Raw genomic sequence first — 18360 nt, 5'->3', positions numbered from 1 at the left:
ATTTTGATTTCGATGCCCGATTTTGAAATTATGATATTTTTATCTTCGAAATTATGTGTATGCATATATTTTTTTCTTCTCTCATTGTCTCTCACATGCATGCATATATCTATTGTGGGGACGGCCGTACGGCTAGTCTATTTTACTGTCGACCGTAAATTAGCTGTGTCCATTTAATTTTGACAAAATTAAAAAATACTTATATTTTGAGACTTAAGGAGTAGTTTTTTTTTCGAGCAAGGAACAGATTTTTCGACGTCATGATGCGTGTCCCACAAATTTGTCCCGTTGCGTGAAAAAAAAAGTAGAGAGACCCATCCTCCTCCTTTTTTTTTTTTGAGGTTACGCGTGCCTGGGCCGTGGGTCCTAGGCCGTTAACGTGCGAATATGGGCCAGGTAAAGGCGGCCTCTTACCCAAGCGCAGTCGGGCCAAAAAGACCCTTTTCTTCTTCTTTTATAAAGAGCTCCTAGATAGCAGCCCACGCATGCACCACCGACGACGTGTCGCGGCGGCGTGCCCACGGCTGGCCGACAGCGCCACCGCGGCGGCCGCATGGAGTGGAGACGCCGGAACCTGGCCCCGACCCCAGACCGCTCCGTGTCGCGTCGCGTCGCGCTGCGCTCTGCAGCGTCCTGGGAGCGGGCAAACCGCTTCAGCCCCTTTCCCTTTGCGGCCTCCTTGTCTCTTCCTCCGGGGAGACGGGCGCCGTCGTCGTCCGTTGGCTACCAAGGGCGGCGCACCGCCGGGCCGGCATGCATGCGGGTATGGCCGTGCCTGAACTATTCTCTCAGTCTGAATCCTCGTGGAATCCCGAGCGCGCTACAGCCATGAGCCATGGCCTGCGCCCAAGCTAATCGGATGGCCAGCTCTGCACGCCGTGCAGCGACACTGCGGCAGGCCGCCAGCCAGGGACCGGTTGTTCGGCTCGATCCCTAGGCTGCCTGCCTACACTTGTCTCGCCCTTCCCCTCCTCCATTACTCTACTTGTTGGTCCTCGCCTCTCTTCCTTCTCCTTGCAGCATGCGGCTCCTCTGCATCTCTTCTTCTTCCCCTCCCCCCTACGCTTGAGTGATAGACTCGAACAGAAGCCAAGCAAGCCCTCTTGATCTGCTACATATCCACTGGTGACGGTGAGTTATCTGATGGTTGATCAGACTAGCTGCTCAGGCAATCCCTCTTGCTGTTCGATTCGTATGCATGCATGAATCGCGAGATGATATTGTTCCGTTTACTAGAGAGTAGAGATGCATGCGCAATGTTTGACATGCATGTATCCAATCCTCAAGTTAGTTCGAAATGAATGAGTTCTGAGCAATGTTCGCATCTCTTTTATCTTGATTTTCAGCACATTTTACCTTGAATGGCTAAATGTTACCACACTGATTCCATCCATCTTTCTTTCTTGTTCCACATAATCAGTAGTGAAAAAGAGCTGATGCCACCTGCGATGCGATTAATCTGTGCGTTTCTAAGTTTTCAGCAGCAGCAGCAGCAGCTAGTTCGATCGGAGAGAGGCCAATGGCGGCGCGGTGCGGCGGCGGCTGCGACGGGCGCGAGGACGGCGCTGCTGCAGTGGCAGAAGGTGAGCGACTTCCTCATCGGCGCCTCCTACCTGTCCATCCCGCTCGAGCTGCTGCACTTCGCCACCTGCGCCGACCTCGCGCCGCTCCGCTGGGTGCTCCTCCAGTTCGGCGCCTTCACCGTCCTCTGCGGCGTCGTCCACCTCGCCGCTGTCCTCACCTACGCGCGCCCGGACTCGCGCCGCCTCCTCGCGTTCACCGCCGCCAAGGCGCTCGCAGCCCTGGCCGCCTCCGTCGCCGCCGTCTCCCTCCCGGCCTTCATCCCGCACCTGCTCCGCCTCAAGATCCGCGAGGCGCTCCTCCGGGACAAGGCCCGCCAGCTCGACCGCGACGTCGCCGCCAGGAGACCGCCGCGCGCGTCGTCCGCGCCATCACGCAGCACGTCCGCCGCGGCGGCGGCGCGCTCCCGCACGACGCGCACGCCGTCCTGCGCACCGCCGTGCTCCACCTCTCCGAGGCCCTCGGCCTCCGTAGCTGCGCCGTCTGGATGCCCGCGGATGGCTCCAGCGTGCTCCACCTGGTGTATCAGCTGCCGGAAGACGACCGGACGAGGCAGGACATTCGTGTCTCTGACCCCGACGTGGCCGCCGTCATGGCCAGCAAGGACGCCAAGGTGCTGAGGCAGGGCTCGGCGCTCGGGACGACGACAGGTAGAGGTAGCGGAGCTGCGGCTGCCGTACGGATGCCGTTGCTGAGGGTGTCCAACTTTGTCGACGCCTCATCATCAGGATCACATGAGCAGGGAGCTCCCGTGAGCTACGCTATCATGGTCTTGGTTCTTGCGGCTCCTCCCCCTACTCCTAAGAATCACAGATCTAGAAGGCATAGAGGAGGAGGAGCACGGGAGTGGATCAAGCAGGAGCTGGAGATCGCGGAGGTGGTGGCGGACCAGTTGGCCGTGGCGCTGTCGCACGCGGCGGTGCTGGAGGAGTGGCAGCTGACGCGGTGCAAGCTCAGAGGGTCCTGGCGCAGGCCCGGCACGACGCCGCGGTGGCCACCAGGGCCAGGGACGCCGCGCAGGGCGCGATGCGCGACGGCGTGCTCAGGCCGATGCACCCCGTCGCGGGGCTGCTCTCCCTGATGCAGGCGCAGGAGCAGGACGACCAAGCCGTACCCTGCGCCGAGCGGAGGCTCACGGCGCCATGGCCAGGATCAGCGCCCTCTCGTCCACGCTGACCGACGACGTCATGGCGGCGGTGCTGACACAGACGACGCCCCACGGCGAGACGGCGTCGGCGGCTGCTGTTGCTGCCGGTGTCAGCCTGGCGAGGAGGCCGTTCGACCTCCGCGCGCTGGTGAGGGACGCGGCCGCCGTGTCCGGGTGCCTCGCCCGCTGCAGGGGGATCGGCTTCTCGCACCGGGCAGAGACGAGCTCTCTGCCCAGCGACTGCTGGGTGGTCGGCGACGACAGGCGTGTAATCATCTTAACCCTGTGTTGCCGCTCAAACTCAAGTTCTGGTAGCATAGTGTTGGGCTTGGCTTGGACGATCATATCCTCCCGAGCGCGTCGTTGTAATGTGGCCACGGCGTGCGTCTTGTTCGCGTCGTGGCGAGTGCAGCCGCTGGCTGCGCGGCATGGCCTGGCGTGTGGGATGGCGCATGTTTCCAGGGTCGTGGCGCGCATGGCATGCATGCCGGAGGGCGTGAGGCTAGCTCCGCCGCTCCTTCTTTCCCGTTTCCTTTTACAGTTTGTAGTATGTGTATAAATAGGAAATATATATGCAGAAAAAGCTGTCACGGTTGTGCACGGCACCAAAAAATCCACTTGTGTTCTCTGTTCTTGAGAGTTTGAGAGATAGAGAGTTCGCCGGAGTAACAATTCCGGTCGCCGGTGAGAAGTCCGGCTGACAACTGGCATCAGAGCCGTACGAGCCGGGAAGGAGTCGGAGAACGCGGAGGATTTCGCGAACCGCATCACCGGGCTCGCCGCTGACCTTCGCATCCTCAGTGACAACATCACCGATGCAGAGATCGTGCGCAAGATGTTGCAGGTCGTTCCTGAGCACCTTGCTCAGGTAGCTATCTCCATCGAGACGCTGTTGGACATCAGCACCATCTCCGTCGAGGAGGTGACCGGAAGACTTCGTGCCGTCGAGCAGCGGCGCAAGCCGGCACCGTCCTTGACAACCAAGGGCGTCTGCTTCTCTGTGAGGAGGAATGGCTCACCAAGTTGAAGCTCCGCGAGTTCGAAGGCAAGGGCGGCGGGAGCAGCTCCAGCTCTGGTGGCGCCAGCAGCAAGAAGCGCGGCGGCCGCGGACGCGGGCGTGAAGCCGTGGACGCGGCCGGGGCGATGGCCCCCGCTCTTCATCGCGCGAAGCCAGCAAGGGCGAGTCGGGCGCTGGGCCGGCCACCAATCACGACCAATGCAAGCGGTGCGGCAAGTATGGCCACTGGGCCAAAGACTGCCGCAGCAAGCCCAAAGCCGAGGCCCATGTGGCTCAGGCTGATGAGGAGAGGGAGCCCACGCTGCTGATGGCTTGAGCAACTCTCTTCCTCAACGCGTCCTCTCCACCATTCGCCGCCGCCACAGATCAACCGCCGTCCGAACACCGTCCCCTCCGCGTTGTGGAAGCCAAGGTGTTTGCGCAACTCGATGGCGACTCCAACCGCGACGACACCCTCTGGTACCTTGATACCGAGGCGACCAACCACATGTCCGGGTGCCGCGACGCCTTCATCGACGTCGACACAGCGATCCGCGGCTCCATCAAATTTGGAGATGGCTCGGAGGTGGCGATCGAGGGCTCCGGCACCGTGCTGTTCGAGGGAAAGACTGGCGAGCACATCCCGCTCATGGGGGTGTACTACATCCCGAGTCTGACCACCAACATCATCAGCCTCGGACAGCTCGACGAAGGTGGCTGCGATGTCCACGCGCGGCACGGCATCCTCAGGATCCGCGACGACAACGACCGGCTGATCGTGTGAGTCCGTCGCTCGGCGAATCGACTGTACCTGCTGCGGGCCAAGATCGGGCGGCCGCTCTGTTTGGCCGCGCGCGCGAGCGACAGCGCGTGGCTCTGGCACGAGCGCTACGGCCACCTCCACTTCGACGCCCTTCGCAAGCTCGAGCATCGAGGCATGGTGCACGGGCTGCCCCACGTTGAGCACGTCCACCAGCTCTGCGCCGACTGCGTCACCACCAAGCTGAAGAGGAGCCCGTTCCCAACGCAGGTGAAGCGACGGGCAGAGGGGCTGCTGGACTTGGTCCATGGCGACCTGTGCGGCCCCATTATGCCGGCGACCCCCGGCGGTAAGCAGTACTTCCTCCTCCTGGTTGATGACCAGAGCAGGTACATGTGGGTGGCACTTCTCGCCGCCAAAAGCGACACCCTCACCGCGGTGAAGAAGTTCCAGGCGCGTGTCGAGGTGGAGACGGGTCGGCGTCTGCGCGTCCTGCGCACCGACAATGGGGATGAGTTCACCTCCGTCGAGTTCGAGACATACTGCGCCGAGCGCGGTGTGGAGCGGCAGCATACTGCGCCCTAAACGCCGCAGCAGAACGGCGTCGTCGAGCGGAGGAACCAAACAATCGTCACGATGGCGCACAGCCTGTTGAAGAGCCGGAACATGCCTGCATTCTTCTGGGGAGAGGCGGTCGCCACCGCCGTATACCTGCTGAACCGGGCGCCCACCAAGGCTGTCGACGGGATGACCCCGTATGAGGCCTGGCATGGTCGCAGGCCCGACATCCACTACCTGCTCACCTTCGGCTGCGTCGCGTACATCAAAGCGACGAAGCCACATCTGAAGAAGCTCGATGATCGCGGTACACCAGCAGTCTTCATCGGCTACGAACCCGGCGCCAAGGCGTGGCGCTTCTACGATCCGACGTCATGGCGCGCCGTCGTGTCCAGGGACGCGGTCTTCAACGAGCCAGCGTCCTGGACATGGGAGGATGAAGACATGGGCGCGGCTGCAGACCTTGTCATCAAGTACCACACAATGGAGCTGGGGAACGGGCACTTCAGCGCCGACATTGTCGCTGACTCACCAGAACCCCCTGCGACACCAGCAGCGGGCACGCCTGCGACGTCGCCCGCGACCTCGACACCTGCTGCAGCGACTCCAGCCCGCCGGCGTCCCCGCTGCCCCAACCCGAGTTCGTTTCACCACCTCCAAACGCGAAGGAGTACTGGGACGCCGACAACGACGACGTCAAGCCACGCTACCGCACCGTCGACAACATTCTCGGGGCCGCGACACTGCCGGGCTACGCTGCATGCTAGGTGGCCGCTAAGCTCCACTTGCAGATCGAGGAGGAGCCTGCCACCTTTGCTGAAGCCGAGCAACATCAATCCTAGCGCCATGCCATGTTGGAGGAGATGAACTCCATCGAGAGCAATCAGACCTGGCGTCTAGTGCCCCTTCCGCCCGGCCACCGACCGATTGGGCTGAAGTGGGTTTACAAGGTGAAGAAGAACGCCGCCGGGAACGTAATCAAGCACAAGGCGCGCCTCGTGGCAAAAGGCTATGTCCAGCAGCCAGGCGTGGACTTCGACAAGGTGTTCGCGGCTTCGCGCCTGTGGCTCGCATCGACTCAGTGCGCCTGCTGCTCGCCCTCGCCGCCTAGGAGGGGTGGCAGGTGCATCACATGGACGTGAAGTCCGCGTTCTTGAACGGGGAGCTGGTCGAGGAGGTGTACGTTCACCAGCCTCCCGGCTTCATCGTCGCCGGGCATGAAGAAAAGGTGTTGCGGCTCGACAAGGCACTCTACGGCCTCCGTCAGGCGCCGCGCGCGTGGAACATGAAGCTCGACGAGACGCTGGTGGAACTCGGGTTCAGCCACAGCGAGTCAGAGCACGCGGTCTATGCTCGCGGGGAGGGCGCTGCTCGGCTGCTGATGGGAGTCTACGTCGACGACCTCATCATCACCGGGAGCGACGCAACCGAGATCGCCAAGTTCAAGCAGCAGATGAGCTCCAGGTTCAAGATGAGTGACCTCGGTTTACTCTGTTTCTAACTGGGCATTGAGGTGCAACAGGGAGGCGATGGCATCAAGCTCTCCCAGGCGGCGTACGCACGCAAGATCCTGGAGCGTGCGGGCATGGGTACCTGCAACCCGTGCCATACTCCGATGGAACCCCGCCTGAAGCTGTCGAAGGCAAGTACTGTGGCACCGGTGGACACAACTGAGTATCGGGGCCTTGTCGGCTGCCTCCGGTACCTGGTGCACACAAGGCCGGACATCGCCTTCGCCGTCGGCTACGTCAGCCGATTCATGGAGCGCCCCACCTCCGAGCACCTCAACGCGGTGAAGCGGATCCTGCGCTACATCGCCGGAACGATCGACTACGGCTGCCACTTCAGACGCACCGGGGCGGAGCTGAAGCTGCTTGGTTTCAGTGACGCTGACATGGGAGGCGACACTGATACCAGGAAGAGCACCACTGGTGTGCTGTTTTTCCTCGGCTCAAGCCCGGTGACCTGGCAGTCCCAAAAGCAGAAGGTCGTCGCTCTCTCTTCCTGCGAGGCGGAGTACATTGCAGGGACGGCGGCGGCGTGCCAAGGCATCTGGCTGGCGCAACTCTTGGCTGACCTGCAGAGCAAGCAGCGTGCCGCCTTCCTGCTAAAAATGGACAGCCAATCAGCAATCGCTCTCAGTAAGAATCCTGTTTTTCACGATCAAAGCAAGCATATAGATGTGAAATATCATTTCATTCGAGAGTGCATTGGCGACGGGACAATGGACATTGAGCACGTCCGCACTGAGGAGCAGCTGGCTGACATCCTGACGAAGCCGTTGGCACGTGATCGCTTCAGCAAGGAACATCAGGCTTAGGGGGTGAAATGTAATCATCTTAACCCTGTGTTCCCGCTCAAACTCAAGTTCTGGTAGCATAGTGTTGGGCTCGGCTTGGACGATCATATCCTCCCGAGCGCGTCGTTGTAATGTGGCCACGGCGTGCCTCTTGTTCGTGTCGTGGCGAGTGCAGCCGCTTGGTGCGCGGCATGGTCTGGCGTGTGGGATGGCGCATGTTTCCAGGGTCGTGGCGTGCATGGCGTGCATGCCGGAGGGCGTGAGGCTAGCTCCGCCGCTCCTTCTTTCTCGTTTCCTTTTACAGTTTGTAGTATGTGTATAAATAGGAAATATATATGCAGAAAAAGCTGTCACGGTTGTGCACGGCACCAAAAAATCCACTTGTGTTCTTCTCTGTTCTTGAGAGTTTGAGAGATAGAGAGTTCGCCGGAGTAACAATTCCGGCCGCCGGTGAGAAGTCCGGCTGACAAGGCGAGTGTTCCATCTCCTGCTGCACATGCTTGGCGCCGTGCTGGACCGGTGCGAATGCCACTGCCATGACCTCTGCTTCTCGGCGGAAACAGTGGCGGGGGAACAAGATCCGGCCATGTCTGGGCACCGGGACTGGATCACCCCCAACTTCTCCGGTTGCAACATGGTATGCGTCCAGTTCCGGTTCGGGATCACAAGGATCTTGAGGGACAGCTTGCTGCGTTCATCTAGCCCACGACCCCATGACAGAATCAGGAAAAGCATCAGCACCAGCTCCGTGACGCGGCTGAGCAGCAAGATCGTGCAGGTGAGCTCTGTTCTGCGCACGACACGACGCGTGAACAAATTTTGGCTACTGATTGATTGACTGATCTCGTCAGATGATGAACGGCAAGATGTGGCGGGAATCCCCTTCAGATTTCGGAGGTCGGCAAGGAGAATCCATGAGCCTCGTGCTGCACTTCCAGCTCGGGTACGGGCTGCCATCGCCCTCCGCCTCCTCCCCATCAGGCGCGGGCTTCTACCGCGGCGGTGGGGTGTTCGGCGCAACCTCGCCGTCGCCGTCGTCCGCTACGGCGCCGCCTCAGTACCACTTCAACGGCCTACGGATCCTGCTCGCGGACAGCGACGACACCAGCCGGGAGGTGACGCGGAAGCTCCTGGAGCGGCTCGGCTGCCAGGTGCTGCCGGTGCCGTCGGCCGCGCGCTGCCTCAGCCTCCTTCTGGGGAGCGACGGCGCCGCCGCCGCCGATCAGCCACCTCTTCAGTTCTCATACCTGCAGCTCCAGGTGGTGCTACTTGACCTCCACACGCCTGCCGCTGCTGGCGCCGACGCCGGCGGTGCGACGACGGACGATGGGTTTGATGTGGCCCTCACGATCCGGGAGCTCACCAGCGACAGCTTCAGCTGGCTGATCATCCTCGTCGCCCTGCCGCTGCCGCCGAGGGCGAGCTGCATCGACGTCCGCGACGCGTGCCAGCGCACGGGGGTCAACGGCGTCATCCCCAAGCCCATCACGCTGCCGGCGCTGGGAGCTCAGCTCTACAGGGCCCTCCACAACGACAACTAACCGTCCAGCTGTCAGGGCTCGAATGCTTGAAGTTTTTTTTTTGTTGATGATAAATGAAGTGCTTGGGGTTTGTAGGTTCTTGCGAGCTTGTTTTCCTTCCTTGGCTAGTTGGCTTGTTGCCCGCCACCTCCTCTCCATCCCTCCCACCCACGCACCAGCAGCGCCTCCACCATCGACTAGTCTCCGTCCACGTCCACGTCCACGTCCACGTCCACGTCCACGTCCACTACGGGGCTGTGCCTATTTGCCGTGTGCCAAGAGCACTCGGCAAAGTGTTTGTCGAGTGTAACACACGGCAAACATCTCACGGCAAACAACGGCCGGCAAAGAGCTAGTTTGCCGTGTGTTACATCTCGGGCACACGCAAACATTTTGCTGTGTGCATTATTAGACCCACGACAAAATAAAGTACACTGGCGTAACCCCGTTGACCAGCCTGTTTGCCGTGTGCCGTAACGGCTTTGCACACGGCAAACACAGCCCCTTTACCGTGTGCCCTGTCCTAGGCACACGGCAAACAATGCCATCTTTGCCGTGTGCCACGTGGACAGGCACACGGCAAAAAACGGAGGCACACGACAAAATTAATTTTTCAGATTCATTTTTTTGTTTAATCATAAATATTTCAGATTCCAATCAAATTAACATCACAGACAATTCATATATATCGCATCAAATGTCACGATCATTTCATATATCACAATTTGCATCACATTCAATCCATAGAAGTCCAAATGCAAATATCGCAATGCATACAAGCCCAAATGTAGTCGATACATGTCCATACAAGCACTGGTAGTTCATACATGTCCATACAAGCACAAGTTCAAACGATAGTCTATACAAAAGAAGAGTGCATGTCCATACAACCATAACCCACGACTACGGCGGCGGCGGCGGCGGGTGCTGGAACTGCTGCATGTAAGTCACCCAATGAGGAGACAGCCACACATTCTGAGGCATCGGCGAAGGGGACATTTCTGTTGGCCCATCATTTGATGCCGCCGATTGAGGCTGCAAATTCAAAGTCATTAATTTGAAGTCTTTGTTTCTAAGGCATTGTTTCTAAGTCATGATAGAATTGTCTATTAGTCAAATAACGATAAATGAAATTAGAAGGTTGTGAAATCGCTCACAGGAGTAGGGGTAGCTGCACGCGCAGGGATATTAGTCTGAGTGAATTGCGGTGGCGAAATACCCATTTGCGAGCCCAGAGTCTGCATGAACTGAAAAGCCAGGGCCAGCTGCATCTAATTCTGCTGGGAGGCTTCCTATGTCTGCCGAAGGTCTTGCTGCATCCTCTCCCGCTCGGCCGCCCACGCCTGCTGCTGAGTTTGCCAGCCTGTTTGTCTTTGTAGCTCGATCGTATGTCCAAACCCCATCGTCCCAAGCACGGAGCAAATTGTCAATTAGAGGCTCCATGTACACACTCATATTATTTCCAGGGTGTCCAGGAATTATCAACGACAAGAATATGTTCTGTCGTTGAAAAATAACGCCAGGTGGGAGATTCAGTGGGATAACGAACACGGGCCAACAAGTGTAAGGGGCAGCCGACATTCCATAGGGATTGAAGCCATCTGTCGCCAGCGCAACACGTACATTACGAGCCTCCAAAGCTTTGTGATGATGAATCCCGTCGAAATGGGTCCATGATTGAGCATCGGATGGATGCACAAGCTTATCAGGATTGTAACGAGTTCCCATTTTGTGCCATGTCATCTGCTTCGCGGATTCCTCGGTCATGAACAGACGTTGGATTCTTGGTATGGGCGGCAGGTACCGTAGGACTTTCACGGGTACCGCAAGCTGCCTCTTCTGACCATCACCAGAGTCTACCTCCACGAACCGAGAGGATTCACACTTTGGACAGTACTTTGCTTCAGCGTGTTCTTTCCTAAATAAGATGCATCCCTTGGGACAAGCATGTATCTGTTCATATGGCATCTTCAGTGCACGAAGGAGTTTCTGTGCCTCATACATGCTCTTTGGAAGAATGTGCCCTTCTGGAAGCATGCTGCCAATAACTTGTAACATAACATCAAAGGCGTCTCGATTCAAGGTAAATTGGGACTTCACGGCCATTAGACGGCCAATGGCATCCAATTGTGAAACCTTGGTATGACCATGAAGCGGTTGCTGGGCTGCAGCCAACATGTCATAGTACGCCTTCGCGGTTGCCTCTGGCTCCTCCTCCTCCCTACGTCCTTCATCAAAATGTGCTTCAAGAAAGTCATCTAACATGTCTGCAACCCCGGCATCAGCGTCATGTTCTTCGATGCATTGCCTAACAACTTCGTCTCTCATACGATTGGCTTCGCCATGGTAGGCCCACCGGGTATAATTTCTCGTAAATCTATAATTGCAAAGATGATTCGTCATGACTTCGCGTGTTTGTCGACGCGTGTTTGCACATTTGTTGCACGGACACCAGGTGGTATTGCCTCCTTTGAGCTTTGCAAATGCTCCGTCCAAGAAAGCCTTGGTCTTGTCAATCCACTCCCCGGACAACTGACCCCCACATTTCCATCCAGTATACATCCACGCACAGCCATCCATCCTCTATCATATCAATGAGTAATATAATATAAAAGATCATCCTTGCATCTACACGATGTCTACCAATTCTAATAGGTTAAGATAGGTCCTAATCCCACCCAAGAGGATGCGTAGCTAGGGTTGGTTCTCATGCTCTACACCGATCCGAGGCAGAATTTTGACAGCACCTCCCTGCTGTTCTCCAAATACACGCCCCGAAAAAGGAGATTGTGTATCCGGAGAACAACGAGGAGATGATGCTGAGACTCTGTCTCGAATCGGCGTAGACCATGAGAACTAACCCCATCTACGCACCCTATCAGGCTGTCCAAAAAACGTAGACAATTCGAAACAGATACGGTCATACATATGCAAAGATCTTCATATATCCAACCGTATCTCCTTCGAACGGGTGACGCCTAACTCGGTTACTCCTATACGAACATGAGATGGAATGAGGGGCAGTTTGCACGTCCTCACCTAGGGCTCGAAGGCGGGCGAGTCGATGTCGCACGTGTCGGTGCCGACGCCTTGACGACGGTGTGCAATAACCTCCCCTGCCAAAATCAAAACAAATAAAGTGGTGTCAATTTAAGTTTCCAAACCCTGCAAGAAAAATCATGCTCTACACTAGAGATCCTACAAATGCAAACCTACGACGGCCAGTCGGGCTCCGAGACACCAGGGCGGGGCTGCTTGTTCAGGCAGCCGGCTCAAGGCTGCCCGAGCGTGGCGTGGGGCTGTTGCACGGCGGCAGGGCGACGGTGTGCGGCGCAATGGCGGGGAGGAGCCCAGCGCCGTGGACGGGCCGCGCGGGCGGCTCTGCGAGCCTGGCGGCACGGCTAGGCGGAGGCATGGCGCGTGCGGCGGCACGGCAAGGCGGCGGCTCGGCGAGGCGGCACGGCGAGGCGGCGACACGGTGCTCGCGGCACCACGGCGAGGCGGCTTGGCGTGGTGGCGGCTCAGCGAGGTGGCGGCAGGGTGAGCGTGGCGGCTTGGCGAGGCGGCACGGCGAGGAGGCTCGGCGAGGCGGCGGCACGGCGATGCGGGGGCTGGGCGAGGCGGCACGGCTAGGCGGCCGCTCGGCGAGGCGGCGGCACGACGAGGCGAGGCGGCGGCAAGGCGAGGAGGCGGCTCGTCGAGAAAAGTGTGTGTGCAAGGGGCCGGGGCGAGAGCCGTTACGGCTAAGTGTGGGCCGGCCATTTGCCATGTGCCTAGATCCAGGGCACACGGCAAACAACGTCTTTGCCGTGTGCCCCGATCCAAGGCACACGGCAAAGAGACCGTTTGCCGTGTGCCACAATCCAAGGCACACGGCAAACAAGTTTATGTTAAATTTAAATTACACCCAACTAATTCGATTTAAAAAATTGTTTTATGAAATTAAATTGAATGACCAATCAAAAAGCATTGCCAAATACAGTAAACAACTCATGTTTTATGATTGTAACAAAAAAAACTATTATTTCATGCATTTCAAATTGTATCAAACAAATCGTTTCCGTTTCCATATCCATATCGTGTTTAAACAAATTTGATTTAACAAAATTTAATGTTTTTGTCTCCCAAAGTGCATAAACATTACGATTTTGATGATTCTTTGAGAAAAAACATTATTTCATGTGGTTATAGCTCAATTTCAATGTATGTTGACATGATATGATTTAACTGAAAAAAGAAAATTAATAAATGGATCTGAAAAAATCCCAAATTTTTTCAATCAAGAATCTAAGTATGATATTACATATATAAAATTTTTGGAATTGAAAAATGGATTGGACCATCAGTCTGGCTCAAAATATGAAAGATTTCTTCTCGAGTTCACGGATCTTCTTCGGATATGCTTCTATTACTAAGAACCATACGTCTAACATTTGCGAAACCTACTCAATTTTTTACCATAGCATAATCACAGGAAATTATTGAATCTTGAAAATTTTTAGAATTTTTAGACCTCATATGCTATTTATAAAATTTTAAAATGGTTCAGCCTCATGTTACCGGGCATGGTTCGAGAAAAAGGGTTCTCGATATTGCATCTGATTTCATGGATACGACCTCGGAATGGACTCAACGACATTAATTTGATTTTTGGATGAATTTTACTACATTTTTCAAATCAGTTCCAGTTCAAATTGGACTTAATTCTAAGAAATGTGTTTAATGAAATTAAATGACAAAATATAGCGAATAGATTTTAAAAAAATACCAGATGTTTATATCAAGTCCCATATAAAATATATGTATTTTTGAAAATTTTGGGAGTGATAATTTATTTTTTTCTCCAATACTTTGTTGTGTGCTTAGGCTCTAGCACTCGGCAAACAGAAAAAACCCACGGCAAAATTTTGAATTTGCCGTGTGCCAGCCCACGGCACACGGCAAAACTGGCGACCCGTTACGGTTTCAAAAAATTTGCCGTGTGCTAAATGTTTGCCGTGTGTTTTGTTCGTTAGCACACGGCAAAGACGTGAACCCGTTACAGTTTGAAAATTTTTGCCGTGTGGTTATTGTTTGCCGTGTGTCTCGTTCTTCTGCACACGGCAAAAAAGTCGTTTGCCTTGTGCCTTTTGTTTGCCGTGAGCTTCATTTGAGCCACACGGCTAAAGTTTCCTTTGCTGTGTGCCCGAGTTTTGGCTCACGGCAAACAATTGGGCACACGGCAGATATTCAGTTTCCCGTAGTGGTCTAGGCAAGGCATGAGAGAAAGGCTCGTTGGAAGTTGGAACCCATACTCCAATATCCTAAAAGAAGCAGACAGTGGTAGTTAAAAAAAAAAGCTTAAGCTGGCGATAATTGATGCATTCTGTCATTATCAATCTTCTTTTCAGTCATCTCTACTCTGGTTATACAAAAATAGTCGGAAAAATAAAATACCTCACATCTGATCATAATAGTGCTTTCTCTGATCACGAATATAAGTTCATCAGGACTTATCTTTTAGGTAATATTCTTTAAAAAATTGACTTGTCAATATCTTAAGTTTTCTATAGACTGATAACACGAGATTGCCACTAATAGATTCATTATAAAAATGCACTCATAAAATATAAGACTTTCGTTTAAGATAATATATATATAGTATATATATCAGGAGTCTAGGGCTTTTAATAAAAATGGAAGTCCCGGCCAACCCAACTTGCTACCTGGGCCGAACCAGCTCCTCAACCAGCCAACCCCCCCCCCCCCCCCCTCCGGGGGACCCTATGCATTTTGTGGAAGATGGTTAAGCAAATCATCTATAAAGCTCATTAAGACCCAGTTAATAGTCAATTCAACAGTTTATAGAAAAATGTTGAACTAACATTTTAAAAATGTTGAATCAACATTTCGAAAATGTTGAACCAATAATTTACAAATGTTGAACCAGTACTATGAAAATGTTGAACAATGTTTTGAAAATGTTGAACCTCGACCATCTTCTCCGGCGCCGGCGGCCGGCACGGGCGGCGGTGCTGCGGGGCACGGCGGCCGGCTTGCTGCAGAAGAGGCGGCGACGCGCAGGCTGTGGCGATGCGCCGGCAGGCCGCGGGGGCGGCGGTACGACACAGGGGATCGCAGGGCGGGGTGGGGGAGCGCCGGCGCGAAGCGGGAGGGCGCCGGGGCGGGGGAGCGCCCTGCAGCACGGTGGAGCGGCTCCGCGTGGCACCAGCGAGCCATGGCAGTCTCGCGCGCGGAGCGCGGAGCGGTGGTCGGCGGTGGAGTGGCGGCCGCGTAGGGCCGCGGGCGCGACGGGGAGCCATGGCGGCGCACGCCGGCGAAGCAGAGGCGGCGCCCGCGATGGCAGAGCCGCGGGGGCAGCCGCGGCGGGCGTGCCAGGGGAGGGGCGCACGGCGGCGGCGCAGCCCCCGTAGGGTGGCGGCGGGCGCACGGGGGTGAGAGAGGGTGTGGGGATTAGGGTTCCAATGTGTTGATCCAACGGTGGTAGATGATTGCACGAATCTCAAACACTGGAAGATGGATAAGAAAAAAAATTTCGGAAGATATATTGGATCCACGCCCCCTCCCCCCCACCAGCCACGACAGGCCCATTGGGCCCAACCCAGATCTGGATGTATATAAACCCATCCACCCCATCCCCAACCCTAATTCTCCCCACCCCCACCCCACCCCTGCCTCCAGCACCCCGGCGGCACGTCGCCACGCGAGGGACACGGCGCGTGGCATGAAGGCGGGGAACCTAGACTGGGAGAGCATCTTCTTCATGCGCCACCTCGTCGCAGGGTCCTTGGTGCTCGTCGTGGCGCCGCCCCCTGGTCCGGCGGGGCCGCAGCTCCTCGGTGAGCTGCCGAGCTGGGCGAGCGCCGTGGCCATCATGCTCAGTGTGGGCCACGCCATGCTCCAGCTCCCCCTCCCCACCGCGGCGGCGTTCTGCAAGCTGGCCGAGCTGTCATTCGCCAACGTCGCGTTCGCGCGCGGCCAGGGCGGCCGGCTCGGCGGGCTGCTGTCTTCGGCGTGCTGCTCACGGCTGCGGAGGCTCTCCCTGGAGGTCCTGTCCGGGCTGCCGGAGCTGCGCCTGGAGGCTGGCGCGCTCGAGTCCCTCGAGCTGGCGTTCTTCCTCGACCTGGCGTTCTTCCTCGACCTGAGGTGGCTCCACGTGGACCCCGGCAGGCTTCGGGTCCTCCACATCAGGGGCTGCTTCATCTGGACGGAGGAGACCGCGCACGCCGGCTCGCTGGCGACCATCCGGGCGCCGGCGCTGGAGGAGCTGGCGTGCCCCCGCATGCGCGGCACGGAGCTTGTCGAGCTTGACGGGTGCACGAGCGTGCGGCTCCTCGTCAAGGTGCGCGGGGGCCACGGCAGGCTGAAGCGCCCCGACCCAAAGATCAAGGCTAAACCATATATTAATTACCGAATAAAGTCTCCAGTGTAATACATGTTACATCAAGTGGAGTCCAGAGTCATACATAGCTTTATTCAACATGTACACAAGGGATAAAGCGACAACACAGAGCTACACAGATCAACCATAGGATAACGACTAGCATGACGGCATGGAGGACTAGCTCTTCATCCATCACGGCTCTACTCGATCAGCTTGGGTGCGGACACGATCTACTCGTAGTCTTTTGGCATAAAGTCAGGATCCTCTGGAGAAAAATCAACAAGGGTGAGTACAAAAGTACTCAGCAAGCTCCACCTCGCCCTACGGGAGGGGAATGACATGCATGATACACATTAAGCACAATCTAATAGCAATGCATCTAATGGTATGCAACTCTTCCCGATTGCGCGACTTGTGAAGGGAGATATGGCCGACCCTGCACGTCGACCTAGGGACAGGGCTCCACGGTTTCAGTTCGACATGTCCCTCCTCGCGGCACTTCTCGACCGTTGGCGTCCGGAGACGCACACGTTTCACCTCCCGGTCGGTGAGATGACCACTACTCTTCAGGACGTGGCGATGCTTCTAGGCTTGCCGTGTGATGGATGAGCCGTGGGTGCAGAGGACGTGGGACTCTCGTGGCGCGACGACCTTTTGGCTCGGTTCGCCGGGGTTCAGCGCAACGAGCTAGCGTTGCCGTACCGGCCCTTACGTGCGAACCACGCACACGGACCGACAAAGAGGTGGCTCCTACAGTTCAGTGTGAGTACATAAATGTTCGACGAGCCGTGACCTGTCGTGAGGACGACACCTTCCTCCCACCTCGCAGTTCGGGGCCGGTGCCTGTGCCCGGCCCATCGTCACGACGGTCTGCACCCGCGGCACAGTCAGCTCCACCGCCACCGCCACCTGACACGATGGCGACACCTTCGGGTTCTGCAGTTCAGCCCACGTACGTGCCGCGACCAGCACATTTGTACTCGGCAGGTAAATCGTACTCTAACCTCGTGTCACTTACAATACCGTATCATGTAAAACTTTATTCATTAACTTGTACTTCTTATTCATGTAACGCCCGGCTCGTCGTTGTTTCTGTCGATAGATCCGTACGGCGCCGGATCTTCGTCTCTTCGTCGTCCAATACACGATTTAGGTACATCTAAGACGAGTTGTTAATTTGCGATAACAAGTACATACTTAATGGAACATTGATGGATGGAGGTTTGTGAATCAGAGTACCGGCAGGTGGGAGGGACAGACGACGATGAGGAGATTCAGGAGGTGGACGACATCGCGCAGATGGAGTGGGTGAACACGTTATTCTCTTCTGCACCGACGCAGGAGGTCGTCGGCACTTCACAGCTGGGGGGTGCCCCATTCGCGACGCAGGACTACAGTCAGGTGGAGCAGACGCCTATTCCTGAGCAGGGTCGTCGGTCCACTTGCGAGATCATCCCGCCGGATCCACTGACGTACTCGCAGCACCACACTAGGGTGGGCCAGGCTGCAGAGCGACGTGGCAGGAGGAGAGGGGGCAAGCGCGGACGCATCTAGTTTACAAGTTGTAGCTTGTTAATTACTTTGTTCCGTCATACTATGTTATGTAGGCCTGTGCAGACTATTATTGGATGTGTCCATTTCGTACCATTATGATGAGTATGCCGGTGCAGTGTTTCGGGCGATGGTATGTGTCCGTGCAGTGAAATTATGACGATTATGCCGGTGCCGTGCAGGGTTCCGGGCGATGCGATGTGTCGGGGCAGTGCAATAATCACGAGTAGGTCGATGCAGTGATAGTACGACGATTAGGTTGGTGCGATAATACGCTCGATGCGATACCTGTGAGCGCTGTGGAGCGTGCAAGTGCTGAAGTCATGAGCAGTGAGACGTCGTGTCGTTGTTTAAATTTGTATTAATTTTTTAAAAAATATTTCCCTAACCTCCGCTATCTCTATTATTTTCTGAAATATCTCTAAACGTAAAGAAAATAATTACAGTTCAGACAGCCTATAAAATAATTAAATAATTAATTACAGCATTGAGAGCATATAAAATAATTAAAACAATGTGGGAATACCTACCGCCGTTTCAAACGGCGGTAGGACACTGGGCGT

General features: G+C 56.0%; 2 protein-coding genes and 1 pseudogene across 2 annotated transcripts; all 3 read left to right on the top strand.

Annotated features, from left to right (window-relative positions):
* The first annotated feature begins 1519 nt into the window (after positions 1–1519).
* Positions 1520–2686, top strand: LOC120695528 (annotated as a pseudogene).
* Positions 2687–2701: 15 nt separating this feature from the next.
* LOC120695527 (ethylene receptor 4-like) lies at positions 2702–3429 on the top strand. The gene is made up of 2 exons (XM_039978750.1): positions 2702–2996; positions 3307–3429. The coding sequence occupies exons 1-2, from the start codon at positions 2724–2726 to the stop codon at positions 3427–3429; spliced, it is 396 nt and encodes a 131-aa protein (XP_039834684.1). The 5' UTR covers positions 2702–2723.
* A 4686-nt stretch (positions 3430–8115) lies between these two features.
* Positions 8116–9069, top strand: LOC120696187 (ethylene receptor 4-like). Its single transcript, XM_039979322.1, has one exon. The coding sequence runs from the start codon at positions 8194–8196 to the stop codon at positions 8881–8883; it is 690 nt and encodes a 229-aa protein (XP_039835256.1). The 5' UTR covers positions 8116–8193; the 3' UTR covers positions 8884–9069.
* The last annotated feature ends 9291 nt before the right edge of the window (positions 9070–18360 follow it).

The sequence above is a fragment of the Panicum virgatum genome, chromosome 2K (genome assembly GCF_016808335.1).
Source record: "Panicum virgatum strain AP13 chromosome 2K, P.virgatum_v5, whole genome shotgun sequence".
Lineage (NCBI taxonomy): Eukaryota > Viridiplantae > Streptophyta > Magnoliopsida > Poales > Poaceae > Panicum > Panicum virgatum.
Note: the sequence above shows the minus strand (reverse complement) of the source record. Positions and strands in the feature narration are given on the sequence as shown.

What these genes read in the sequence shown, in the direction of transcription:
- LOC120695527 (XM_039978750.1), top strand. Translation starts at nt 2,724, where the DNA reads ATGGCCAGGATCAGCGCCCTCTCGTCCACGCTGACCGACGACGTCATG. An exon ending in TGGTCGGCGACGACAGGCGT is followed by an intron (nt 2,997 to 3,306) that starts GTAATCATCTTA and finishes ATATATATGCAG; the next exon opens with AAAAAGCTGTCACGGTTGTG.
- LOC120696187 (XM_039979322.1), top strand. Translation starts at nt 8,194, where the DNA reads ATGATGAACGGCAAGATGTGGCGGGAATCCCCTTCAGATTTCGGAGGT.